Source organism: Nuphar pumila, chromosome 3, assembly GCF_984573655.1.
Source record: "Nuphar pumila chromosome 3, dmNupPumi1.hap1.1, whole genome shotgun sequence".
Taxonomy (NCBI): Eukaryota; Viridiplantae; Streptophyta; class Magnoliopsida; order Nymphaeales; family Nymphaeaceae; genus Nuphar; species Nuphar pumila.
This window is the reverse complement of record NC_143251.1, coordinates 18,663,892-18,677,985: the sequence shown is the minus strand read 5'-3', so window position 1 is coordinate 18,677,985 and position 14,094 is coordinate 18,663,892. Positions and strand designations below refer to the sequence as shown.

At 40.2% G+C, this 14,094-nt stretch overlaps 1 protein-coding gene and 1 long non-coding RNA gene across 2 annotated transcripts; one reads left to right on the top strand and one right to left on the bottom strand.

Annotated features, from left to right (window-relative positions):
- The first annotated feature begins 3,149 nt into the window (after window positions 1-3,149).
- On the top strand, window positions 3,150-5,561 carry LOC149842177 (uncharacterized). The gene is made up of 2 exons (XR_016431042.1): window positions 3,150-3,268; window positions 5,198-5,561. It is a non-coding gene; the product is annotated as an uncharacterized LOC149842177 (long non-coding RNA).
- Window positions 5,562-10,781: 5,220 nt separating this feature from the next.
- Window positions 10,782-13,222, bottom strand: LOC149842176 (alpha-thujene synthase TPS3, chloroplastic-like). Its single transcript, XM_090000604.1, has 7 exons — window positions 13,007-13,222; window positions 12,667-12,919; window positions 12,197-12,569; window positions 11,820-12,038; window positions 11,604-11,742; window positions 11,234-11,476; window positions 10,782-11,075 (listed from the first exon to the last, which is right to left on the bottom strand). Exons 1-7 carry the CDS (start codon window positions 13,220-13,222, stop codon window positions 10,782-10,784), a joined length of 1,737 nt encoding a protein of 578 aa, XP_089856730.1.
- Between the last annotated feature and the right edge of the window lie 872 nt (window positions 13,223-14,094).

The following is a 14,094-nucleotide window of genomic DNA, read 5'->3' as shown; positions in this document are numbered from 1 at the left end:
TATTTAAATGAATAGCCCTCTTTCTGGAATTTCCAAAACGAGGATTAAAATATATTTAATAGCTGGGCGCCTCTTTTCTGGAGGGGGTTTCTAGAAAATACTTTAAAAATGAGTTTGGGGTGGAGTGTGGGTCGGATTGAGGTGTTTTCGCCGTGATCCAAGGCCCAGATGGGCGATTTGGATCCGAAATGACCCGGTTTGCCCCGAGGTTTGACCTGCTTCACTGTAAATGCAATAACTTTCTCGTTTTAAGTCTGATTCAAACGAAATTCAAACCATAGCTCAATGACATCTATATGCATCTAAGTGTGGGTTCTAAACTTATAAATAATGCATTTATATAATGAAAATATATTATGATTACGCGTATTTAATGCATCATCAGACCTCACCTCTATATAAAGAGGTCGGGCAACCCTCTTGAACAATATTATCATTGATTAGATTTTCTAAAGCTCTCTCTCTCTCTCTCTCTAACTCTAACTCACGTGAAGGCCAAGACCTTCCTAGGCTGGTTGACACCTCCCAAATAGCCCAAGCCTTCCATACCTTATACACAACATTTAGCTCTTCTAGTGATCCAACCAGAACTTCTATGTTGTCAATTGTGTGTTTGTATTGTAGAACTTGTGAGGTATTTTTTCTACCTACTACATGTCTTATAACACTCTACAAGACCTAACCCCAGCATTAGTCAAGTCTCTACATACTTTTGAAACCCCAAAAATCAAAAGTGCACCTTGTCGATTCAGGAAAATGCGTATTTTGGCCTGTTTGACCTCACTGGCCTCTTCTATGACCTAGCCCGATATCCTTGAGTCATAAAACGTATATCAGACTCTTACACACGTCCATAGGTCACCCTAGAACTCTTGAACCATGTCCTTTAAGTTTTGAACCAAAAATCCTACTCAAATCGCTTATCGAACCTGAATTGCACCTACCTAATTAGTCATTTGACCATGTTTCTCATGGTTCCACCCTTGCTGCAACCACGAGAAACCTCATACCTCTCCCACACCGTGTCAATCTGGGTTCAACACTACTGACATGTGACCCACAAGTCTCACGGCCCAAAAACCGCAGGTTTGATCCTCTTGAGTCAGTGTCTCTGAAATTGCAGTATCCGTCTGTTGTAAATCTGAACCTACCTTCTGATCCTTCTTCCAAGCCTTCCACATCAAAAAATCTAAAGGGTGTAACAGAAAAAAAAATGAAACTTTGATTTTTGTCTGAAATATCAACAAAAAGTTATTTTCCTTTGAGAGAAACGTTTAAAACACAAAATTTTATATGGATCCAATTAGATTGGATCTTGTGGGTTCAAATCACAATGATTCTTGAATCTAAATCTTATAGTTCCTATACTCCAACTTGATTTTCAAGAAATGATCTCATATATATGTTGGTTTATTACAAGTTGTTAATCTTGTTTCAAGTTCTTAATCCAATTGTTTTATCGTAAATAATTATGAAACTATGATCTAGGCTGAAAAGTATCGGTTGGATCTTGTTCAAAACTAGGTTGCAGCTCCAAACCTTTTTCACCCGTACGGCTGCCTCTAGGCTTACTCATCCACTTCCATGCTTCCGATCGGGTGTAGACCCTGATCGGATTTCATATTTACTTTTTGGATCCAGGTCCTGGATTAGTACATCCAGGTCCAGTTTTGCATTAAGATGGGCAAGGACCATGGTCTGTTTAATCGAAACCAAAATCCTAGTTTTTCTATAGGAATATGCTAGACATTAATTGGATCTCAAGTCGGGTCCATGGCTTAGTTAACAAGCACCTTCCATGGGCAGCTAGTATTTGGACCCTTTAGATCCAATTCAATCAGCTTTCCATCTGATTTCTCGGCTTTAATTAAACTAGAGCTCATTGGAAGCATCAAACTCAGATACTAAGTCCAGTAAAAGCTGGGTGTCGTATGAGCTGGATGATTAGGCCACACTATCATAACCAAAGGGTCTCGAGTTTGAATCCTGTAGGGGTTATCCCAACTTCTCTATCAAACAAAAGACAAAGAAAAAAGGTCCAGTAAAGTCTCTTTCAAGGCCAACCAATCATGCCTAAGCGCAGGTCTCAAATTTTGGTTTTAGTCAAACCATGCCTATAAGGCCACAAGTACTCCGCCTTCCTGGTTAAGGACGACCATGGTTTGTCACCTGACATGGAATGGTTCGAAGCCCATGAAAGGCCTCTCTTGCCACAAGGTCAAAGTTGGACGTATTTACGGGCAGAGGGAACCTCAAGAGTTGTACCAATGCCAGGCCTGCGGTCAGTGAGCTGGGTGTCTAGCTTAACAACCTAGTCTCACTCTTTGCTTGTTCACTAACTAACCTAAAAAGAAGAACATGACCCATTCTTGGCTTAGTAGACGCTATCCAAATTGTTTGAGGATCTTGACCTGCAAAAATTGTAGTCTGGTTGCAGGGTTATAGCATAGTTACAAATCTTAATTGGTAAAAAATTGTAGAAAATAAAAATAAATATTTAAAGAAAATCGTGGAAATATTGAGCAAAATCTCAGGATATTAAATTTAATAGAAAACATAAATATTGCTTAGGCTTTGAAACAATGCATTTGTTTGTAAATGAATGTATGTTTTCCAAACAAGCCAATTCATACTTGGCTCATTTAGTTTGAGCTCAAACTTGCCACAGACCTCAAATTCAGTTTGTTCGGCTTGTTTACCGACCCTGCTGTCGAGCGTGATGGCTTGCCCGCGTGGCCAGGTAGCTAGCTTTCAGAAGTGGTCCGTGTAAGGCAGGGTGTACAAGAAATTCGCGTTTTACTGGCGCACACAGGCCGTTGCGCCAGTGTAAAACTAGGTTTGCTGGCACAAATTTTCATTTCGTCAAAGAAAAGGGTTTTACTAGCGCAGGAAAGCACAACCTCAATGAACATTTATTTACTAGAGCAGAGCACCCTCCGCCAGCAAAAGTTATTTTTACCGGCGTAGTCAGCAAAAGTTATTTTATATTACCTACTTCGCGAGAGGGCTTCCTACCTTTTCCTTTTCCTTTTCCTTTTCATTCACTCCAATAAAAACCCTTTTTCAGTCCTCCTCCCGGACTTGCTCCTCTCTCTCTCTCTCTCTCTCTTGCTCCGCGTCTCTCCCAGTCGTCTCTATCGCTCCCTCTCCCTCACTCTCTTGCTCCTCGTCTCTCCCGGTCGTCTCTATCGCTCCCTCTCTCTCACTCTCTTGCTCCCCTCCCTCCCGATTGGCCTATCTCGCGATCTGTCAGGAAGCATCATCTCAGGTACATGAATACCCTAAAAAGTGATGGTTGTTGCATTTTAATGCTGAAATATGTTGTATATTGCATTTTGCAAGTAGGTTGTTATTGGGTTAGAAATAAAATATGAAGATATGAAGACATAAGTATATTCTATATTGCAATCATATTCCAACCATCGATTGTTGGTTTGTTGTTTTAAAATCTCTCAAATGGTGTGAACTTCCAAAGTACTTGTCTATCAGAATGAAAGTGGGATTCATCCCACTTTGATTTTGATTTGTATGTGAACGTTTGATATTTAGGTTCTAATTGCCATCGTTTGATCCTTGCTTTTCTATCCTTGTGAACTTTACAATACCCTATGTCTTGTTTTCTGCTATTCATCATTATTATCAACTTGCTTGTATGCGTGAAGACTCCATGATCCACTTTCAAAGTTTTGAATTTAATATTGAACTATTCCAACTTTCTGTCACTTGATTGCTGAAAATTCCCATGTTATTGACAAGTACATTGACATAAAGCACCAATTTTCCTTTGCTATGGTTATCCTAATGCTAGAAGAAATCATGTTTTGAGGTTTGGTGTTCTACTTTTGTTTCAGGGAAAGAAATGTAAAAAGGAACACTCATTTGATGGTTTATACTGAGTAGGTAATGACTTATATTATGGGAGTTGATAGTTGAAACAGAAATTTTTTATTTTTGAAACTCTTGAAAAAGGAACTCATTTGATGGTAGTATTTATATTGATTAGGTAATGGCTTATATTATGGGAGTCGCTAGTTGAAACAGAAGATTTTTGTTTTTGAAAATCTTGTAAAATGAACATCGAGATATGCAGCATTTGAGTTCCTATAGTTTCTTCCTGTTGGTGTTTGGCAGTTGTTCTGATTTGGAGATTGTACATGGGATTTCTCATATGGTGCGTGATAATGACTGTTCTTTTCACAAAAGCTATAGAATGGCGAGTTGTGCAATATCAAGTTTGAATGAAGAATATAATCCTCTTAATGTCACGAGGATAGGGGTATGGTTGGACCGTCAATGCATTTTTTGGTTAAAACAGTTGTAGTATTTACCATGTTTTACAAGTTTTACTAGTGAGAAAGATTTTACCATCTCATGCATGTGAGTTGGAGTGACTTTTTGAGGTTACGTGTTAGTGAGATTAAATTAGATACTTACTGATTTTATCCAAAGTACACTTCACCCAAAATGTGCAACCATGTTCCTTTTCTCAAGCTCCTTATCCTTTCTCATTTTGACTAAGCTTTTTATTTTTTTTTACTTCTATATTGATTGTTTTTTATATATTTTGTAAGCTAGTGATTGAAATAAGGAAGCAACAAGTCACCATGGTTGATAGAAGTTAGATTCAAAAGAATAGGTATTTAGGCAAACCAATAAGATTTCATTGTTTTGCAATAAAAAAATATAATATATGTTCATGCATGCAAATAATTTGGATTATGTTTTGCATTTAATAGGAGTGGTGCTTACTATTTGAATAGAGTTATTAGCTTTATCAACTTTGCTCGAGCAAACAATGCAGTTAATGAGGAAAAGATAAGGTGCCCGTGCATGAGATGCAACTGGTATTTATTCTCCATATGGTTCAAGTTATGGTCTTTTCCTGGGATATGTGCCCCCACCTCCAATTGCAGGCTATGGGAACAGGAGTCTCAGTGTGTACCCACCGCCTGTTACCAGTGCTTTTGGTGGTTATGGTGGAGGATACCTTATTGGAAGCTATGGAGGATACCTGGTTATGGGGCTGGTTTTGCTAATGCCCCTCCAGTTGGACTGCCTAGAATCCCTTGGAATGGCCCTGGCATTGTTTCCCTTGGAATGGCCCTGGCATTGTTTCACCGAGGCAAAGCCCCGGTCCTTTTGGGAATCCTGTTTATCCTTATGCAAGCAATCCGTCACCTGGTTATATGAATGGCAGCAGGTTTGTGAGGACATATGCTGGTGTTCGTGACTCTCGTGGAGGTACTGCGAATTCTAGTGGGAAACGGAATCACGCTGGTAAAGATCTGAAACCCACTGTCACTGCTGGAAGCAGTGGAGGTGTGGGCTCACCACGTCAGGCTGAAGGCAGGAAATTGGATGACAATTCTTCTGGTTACACTGGAAACTGCAGAGCAGCAGGCAAGCCGAATCAAGGGGTCCCGGATCCATGATTTAGGCCTTACCCTGATCGTGTGGGATAATGTTTCACTGTGTTATCTCAGATATTCTCTATTTGTGTTTCAAGTGCTTTCAGGATTGGTAAATCCTTATATAAATCATTGTCTGGGTTTCTCTTTGTCTACTCTATTCCTTTTAATTTTTGGTAGTCATAACATGTGCTTTTTGTTTCTGTTCTGGTGTACAAAGGAATATCTTTTATGCACTCCTATTTTCCTTAGCATTATGGATTTTGTCTAGTATCTTGTAGGTACGGATATATATAGAATTCCTAGTGATAATTTGAATGCCTGTGCTGTTCTATGATGAATTTCGATAAGTTTTGAAAATTATTTTATTTCAGCAAGATTTATTTCTTAACAACCAGCCAAATACATCTTGTGTTTTCATTTAGCTACTAAATAAAAATTGCTTGTGACAAAATTTGCATCATGAGTTGCTTAATTAGAAATTGAATCAAACTCTGGTTTCACTGTTATAGACTACAGATATTGTGTTCCCTGGGCTGAACCACCCAAAATGGGAAATGAATTAATTTATCTGTATGATGTTGAAAAAGCACCCTACATAGGAAAGGAATTTGTAGAACCAATGTGTTAACTTTGTTATATAGCTTCATATTATTCAAGTTTCACATGCTTTTCTCTTCTCTGTTTCTTGCAACATTCAGCTTTTTGCTTGGTCTGTGTGCACATTTATGCTGTATGTTGTACATCGTCAAGCTTTCTTTTGAAACTATTTTAGCAGACAATTTATCCAAAAATACAATTTTTTCTGCCCTGCAGAGAAGATATGGAAATGGGTATTCAGTAACTATACTTCTCTCAATCTTTAACTTTATGGTTGGTGTTCTAGATGGCCATTAAGACTGTTTGTAGGATCCACAGAGAATACTCATGTTGAGTATTAGGTGCGTGAACATCAAGATGGCAGAAATCAATTGGCCATAAGTATCTTCTCAGTCAAGGCCTGTCCATCTTAGGGCTGGTAAACGAGCCAAATGAACTGAACAAGGGGCATGTTTGGGCTCAGCTTGTTCACCAGTGGACTGAACTCGTGACTCAGCTCGTTCTCGTGTTTACCTGAGCTGCGCTCGAGCTTGGCTCATCCCTGAATGAGACAAGTTGAACATGAGCCAGCTTGTGTAAAAAATTCCATGTTATACACTTAAAATGTATGTAATGAGTTGCTCATGGCTCATCTTGCCAGCTATACGCGAAAGAGTTTGTGACAAGCTGAACCAAGCTGAGTCATGAGCTGCTCTATTCATTTACCAGCTGTAGTACATCTTTGTTATCTTATCATTTACATAATTTATCATGTTTCAGCTTTCTGCATGTCTCACCTTCCTGTGTCCTCCTAAACTGATCCACATTTGTAGGATGCCAAATTCAATCTTTAATGGCCGTTATTTCTCATGTTCTTGTTAACTGTTTTTTTTTTCTCCTGGACTGAAACATCCCTTCAGTTTAGCCTCTCTTCCACCTCACTTTTTTTTTGAACATTTTAATCATGTGAATTTGAACTATTGTTTACTTATTTCTACTACTTTGAGATGCTGAATATATCTGTCCCTTGATTCCCTAGTTATCATTGTAAGACGGGTAACTGGCAAATGTAGCTGATAAGGGGGGAAATAGTAACTCCTCAGTGTTCTTATTTTTGGTTTAAGATTTAATAATAAGTTGTTCCTTCCCCTTATTTCAAAGCTATAGTAAAGCCCAATAGTTGCTGATACCCTAGAACTGGATCCATATGTTTAATATCATCTTTGCTGGCTTGCATATGTCTCCCCAGAAGAGTTGTGGGACTGGTTAAATCTTTTCTGGTTGTTGAATCTTTTCAGGCAATATGCTTATGAGCCTCGGTAACATTGACATGGACTCGCATTGCAAATTACCTAGGCTTGTGGACTTATTATGGGACCCTCTATAAAGGAGCTATGACTATAGCATTATGACTTGAAGGTATCCATGGGCAGCCCTCTTGATGTTCACGTTACCAACACATTGACATGTTGCACAAAGATATCTGGTACTGTATGGCTCTGTGGTAGTGGGTTTCTAAGATCTTCTATACAAAACTATGACTATAGCATTATGACTTGAAGGTATGAAAGAGAGTGCATGTGCCCGGCCACAATGGAGTTATAGACCCAACTAGGCTGCTCAGTTAAATAAGACAAAGGTACTGCACTGAGAAAGTAAGTCTTGAACTTGTCCGTTACTGCGTTGTGAAGTTGATAGAATTTCCTCTCCTAAAATCTCATTAGACCTCATTTTCGTTCTGAATAAACCCTTCATGTCTGTAAGTGATGGTATGATATAATGATTTTACTTTTAGATTCTATTTGCACTAGCCTGTAGTACATCTTTCGTGCCACATGATTGTGCAGTAAAATTTGACTCTGCAAGCATATCTGCTAACCTTGAGATGAGTGGTTTCTTACAATGCTGCTATGTTAGCGACTTTCATTATAAAATGGGAGAATAAGGTTGATATTAGAACCCTGTTGCATACGGCCATTAGCTCCCAAGCATCAATATCTCATTGTGTTCTTTTTTCTTTTTTTCGAACTGATATGATGTTTCTATGCTTAATAAGAATCGGAAGGCATTAATGTTGTTTGCAAGTGATCATAATGAGAAACTTTTAGCTCATTAAGCTTCTGGTTTCCAGTTTACCCGAGTGCTAAAGGTCTTAAGATGGCCCTGTGACTGTGAGATATAGCTAACTTGGTTTGAAAGCAAAAGATTATTGGAATCCATATCACATCATCATCCATGAAAAATTCTCAGATTTGTTGGTCGGTTCTAAAACTTTCATAGCAATTTCTCTTGTAACTGTACAGTATTAACTGCACCAGTTATGGCGGTAATTCGTAGGGAAACACGACTATGAATAATGTCTATATGTCAAACAAGCATTGCAGAGCCACCACCATTTTGGTAGTTTGGATTTGGCAAATCCCCAAGAAATTGGATGGGATTTGGCATCACCAAATCTCTCCCATCTCCTGAATCCAACGACAACCTTGTAGAAGTAGTTTCCAACTTAGCGTTGGATGCTCCTCTCAACACCGTTGAACTTTGTAGTTGCTACTTTGAAGTTGGTTGTTGGCAAGGAGGTGCCAACTCCAGTCAGTTAACCCAAAACCAACGCTTAAACTGTTATTGGATTTACCAAATCTCAAGGTTCCCAAATCCTCCATTTGGCAAATCCAAGTTTTGACATTTCATTGCCAAATGCTGGTTCTGAAATGGAGCCTTGAAGAAATCGATAAACAAGAGAAAGGGCACCTTGTTAAAAAATATGCAACTTGAAACTTGGAAATAGTCATAAGGACTGTTCTCCAGCATGTCTGCGGCAATAATGAACTCTCTTTGTTTTATTTTTTATTTTATTTTTTTTGTGACAAGGAACCTTAGCAGAAGTAAGGAAAACCCTGGGTGGGACCCCATGACCACCCTGCCTTAAGTGGCCCACCTCTGAAAACTACGGGCACAACCGTGCCAGTGGGGTTTGATCCAGTGCCTTCATCTCAGCACCTTCACAACCACCCCGCTGGCCATGCAGGCAACCCATGGTGGTTCTCTGTTTTATTTTTAATTGCTCTTTGTACGGTGCTCCCCCCATGATAGATCCAGCTGTGCTCCCGGTTCTAATGGTTATGGATTTCATAGCCTGCACTTGCTGTAATTATCCAATAACAAATGTAGGAAAAAAGCCTGCAAAATATCACCACATATTGAACTGTTACAAATGTAATTCCTGACCATGAATGTAGCATTCCACGTAGCTCAAAGATTGTCCAAAAACATACATGTTTTCATCAGATCTTGTTGAATTCCACTGTGATCTCTTATTTTTAATCCTGAGAGGCTGCATGCACCTGACTGAGGAAAGGCCATTTTGCCATGTGAATAAGTACTGCAAACGTTTAGATGCGATTGTACTTCTCTGTGGCAGAGTCCAAGTAAAATTCATGCTAGTATTCACGTTATATGCAGCAGCGTCATAGCATGGTGAGCATGCAGCGCAGCCACCCATCTTGGCATTTCTCGAGACAGGTGTGGTGTCCATATCGAGAAATGTTGGGATCTATGTCACACGGACTCGGCTAGGGAGGTGCCGCACCCGAGTCGACACGCCCCGACACGGGTGCGGACACGGACACGGCCTGGACTCGGTCAACGCCGAGTCGGACTCAGTCAACGAGTCCAGGCCGAGTCCGTCTTAATTTTGGACTCGGTCAACGTTGACCGAGTCCAAAAAATGTCCATTTTTAGTACAAAAAAAAAGATCTTTTTATATATTTTTTAAAAATATATATATATATATATATATAGCATGAGTCTTAAACATTAGGCCCAGAAAAAAAAATTATTCTTAAATATTATCATTTAATTCTCTCTCTCAATCTTAAAAGCTAATAAATTCTCATCCACAAGTTCTCTCTCTTATAGAAGCTAATAAATTCTCATCCACAAGTAGCAACACTTTCTCATCCACCGAGATCTCTCTCTCTCTCTCTTTTTCAAATCTAGCTTTGAAAAATTAAAAGCTTTTAATGCTTTTAATTAATGTTATGAATTTTAGCAAAAGATATTTAATGCATTTACCAGAACATGCTTTTAGTTAATGCTTTTAATTAATACCTTGATGATGTTTTATTCCCATGGTAGCTAAGACTCGGCTGAGTCAATGATAAACTCAGCCTAGTTTGGTTCTAACCCAGTTATACTACTATTTTAACTCAATTAGTTCAGGATCCGAGACAACTTGGAAGAGTCACGAGCCGAGTCCAAAATTTATATAGACATATGCACACATTGGATATATATATATATATATATATATATATATATATATATATATATATATATATATATATAGCCGAGTCCCCGTGTCCAAAAATTTTAAAATTGCGCCGCACCCATGTCGCACCCGCACCCATGTGACATAGGTTGGGATGGATGCTAATCAGCAGTAGAGCTGCATGCTAAAAAATTACGTCTTCATTCTATTGAAGTAATGCTCGTACTACCCTCCCTCCTCAAATCAAACATTAAGGTATTGTTGCAGAACCTAGAAAGCAAAACTTTAGTTGCTTCTTTGCAAGCAGGCGCACGTGTGCGCACACACACACACACACACATATATATATATATATATATATATATAGAGAGAGAGAGAGAGAGAGAGAGAGAGAGAGAGAGAGAGATTATTATTAATGTATTTAACCCATTTTATTATATTATTATAAGATTCACATTACAACTAGCATTCTCTGTGGTGCTAGTAGCAATTCAATGGGGGGAGTGTTCAGCCTTTCGAGTGATCTATGCACATTGGATGGGCTCAGCCAGCAAAGCATAGAGACGGTCCCTGGACTCGTGCTCAAGCACACCAAAACCATCTTCATACTCATACATGCACTGTGCCACCCTCGCAATATTCATGGACACATTGAGGAAGGGGCGTGGGAAAGCTTGAGACGCCAGCTCCTTGTTGAGTCTCCTCCATGCATCCCTGATCATGTTCCTGATATGCTGGCGTGCTGCCTCCTCTGATGTTTTTGCTTCATTCATGTAAATCTGAATAGATCTTGGTAGGCTTCCTCTCCCAAATCCAACCTTTAATATGCAACAAAAAAAAGGAGAACAAAACTAAATTAGCAGCATTTGTTTCAATGACGCTTACTAAATAGTATTTGCAAGAAATTGGTTCCTCATGATAAGAGAAAAATGAAGGACCACATTAATAAGCTTGTGATTGTTCACGGCTTTAGTACCCTCGATCTCTGGAGATCAGCAGAAAGGCGAAGGATCGTTGATGACAACTGCATGATATTGTGAGACTGTAGGCGTTGGATTGCTTGTTCCTCTATGTTTTGGCTAAGGAAGAAGTAGGCAGGGAACAGTATGGGCCCTGTCATAGATGTGCGTATGTTGCTCAGGTACTCCTCCATCCTTGGCATCTGTCCACCACGCTGCCACCTTGCTTCCACCAAGTATGATCTACATACACTTACCCACTGAAAAAAAGCAAAAAAACAAACAGAATATACCACATTTGTGCCATCAAACTAGCATCAGACGTGATTCCATCCATGGAACTTAAATAACTACATGAAAACCAGAGATCAGAGGGAGAGAGATTACAGATCTCCTCAGATGTGTGGTAATATCCCGGCCGTGCCTCCTGAGGACGGTATAGGAAATCTGATTGGTGGTGTTGTAGAGAGCCATATAGAAGACTCTCAAAGATTGTGGTAGCTGCTCTATTGCTTGAAGATCCCACCTATCATCATGTTACATAATTTCATGTCAGCACCAGCTACATCGTAATCAAATTATTACATATATTCACCATCTCACCTTTCAACAGCCTGCACAAAGCGTTCAAGCTCCTGAACTGATTCATGCTCACCAAAGATGTCCTCAATGGTGGTCATCAAGTAAGAGACTCGGGCAAGTTCCATCCTATACTGAGAGAAGTGGGGCTCGTACATCTTTCCAACAGCCATGAAGTAACTCTCAACCAACCTATCCCTCGCAAAGCTAATATGCTCTGCTAAGCCCAAGTCCCTCCACCAGCTGAAATTAATGGAAAATCATGATTATTGGTAAGATTAGAAAATATGGTTAATTGAGGGAGTATTAGCATCTAAGTTGGGAGATCAACAGGCCCACCATGGGCCCGCTCACATTAAAAAGAGAAATTAGATGGCTAAAAGATCAATGCGAACGATTACCCTGATAGCTCCCTAAGCTCTCTTTGGTGGATTGACTGCACCGCATTGAAGTCCAACCTAGCCAACTCATGCAGGACTTGGCTCCTACGGTCAGTCCTCTCAAACACCTCAATGTACTCCCTGGCCTCCATCCTGCGAACCCTCCTATGTAAAGGAACCTGCAGGGCGCGCTGCACTTGCCGAGCCATACTTTGGTCCATACGGCTTACCCTCGCCCTGAGATGCTCGGTTGTGAAAGCCACAGCTTCTTCCAGTATGGTTTCTCCCTCATAGGCTAGATGTGCTGCTTCATAGAAGCTCAGCAACCCTCTCACGTCTTCGCGCAGGCTTTCCGAGAATCGCCCGGACTGCTCTCTAAACCTGCTAAAGGCATCTGCCATGCAACCATTTCAAGCATTAGCTCGGTGGCAGTGCAGAGTAATTAAGGACTAAAATCACTAGCAATTAGCACAGTGTGCATATATACGTACCTGCGGAAACACTATAGCCATATTGTCTCAGTATCCTGAATCTAAGAGAACAAGAGTAAAGATCCTCAAATCCCCTGGTACTAGTAGATATGACATCTAGGACTCTCCTAATCTCACTCTCAAAGTGGTAGGTTACACCAAGTCGTTCAAGAGAATCAATGAGCTCCAATTGAGCCACAGGCTCAGTTGTGGACACTATCATTTGCCTGACTTCCCGTCTCAATTCTTCGATTCTGGTCCTCTGTGACTCAAACTGCAAGCATTTTACGTCTTTGAGTTTAGTCATATTGAGCTACAAAAAAACCAACCAAAAAATTGAGTTTGATCCAATCAAACTTACTGCTGAAGCGCTTGTAATGGACTGGATGAAGTCATAGTTCCATTGACTTGGTTGGTATCTCGAGGGCCTTCTTTGAGGTGCCGACCCACATTGTTCAGCTCTGGTGGCACATCTCACAACGGTGGCGCACCATGGCTTGAAGCTTGCCTTTGTGCTGGGTGCAAGCCTTGGTGAAGCAATGGAGGGAGCGGATAGGGAGGCAAGATGGGCAGCCATTGCACCAAGTGTTAGATAATGTAGGGCTGAAGAAGCAAAGAGTTGCTATGTGTCTACAAAGGTCGGTGCCTAATCTGAATGACTAACACAGGCTTGGCTTGCATCCTTATATAGATTTCTCTACCACGGTTGAGCTGATTGGTGGTGATTTTTTTGGTTGGGTTGGAGCATTTCATCAAAGACCAACTTCCTAAAATAAGGCGCTTACTTGCACTGTAAGGGTATGAAACCCATATCGTTGTGTATGAATAGAATGACGTTGATGCTTCACGGTTCTGCCAACCAGTGAGAGTTGATCCATATTGGCTGTTGCTCGCCACTTAAAACCGTTTCCATCATGCAACATGTAGAAGTCCTACACGTATTCCAGTTCGTAAGAGCCCTTTTCTTCTTGAAATCCTGTTCTCTATGGTGTGTTGGTCTCAATCTTCTGTTCTAGTGGGAATCTTTCCGAGTGTTATTGGAGAAAACTCCGCATATGGAAAGTGTTTGCTGGTTTTGATTTGGTTCTTTGTTGCCTTTGTTTCTAGTTTTGCTCAACGTGCGTCCTTATCACATCCCTCTTATCAACCTACGTTATCTCTTTACAGCATAACATTTGATAGATAGTAAGGATATATTGGACAATCCAACAAATTTAATATATGACTTGCACACAAACTCAAACGGGATCATTAACACACACATTGTGTATGTGTATGTGTGTGTGTGTGGAGAGAGAGAGAGAGAGAGAGAGAGAGAGAGAGAGAGAGAGACCATTGATGTAGCTTGTTCTTACGTTTTGCCCCACGTAGCCTGGATTTTTGCAATGTCTAGGGGACATGTTCTTTGGGGTGCCTCTTGGATCGACCAAAAGGGTTCCAGTCATCCGT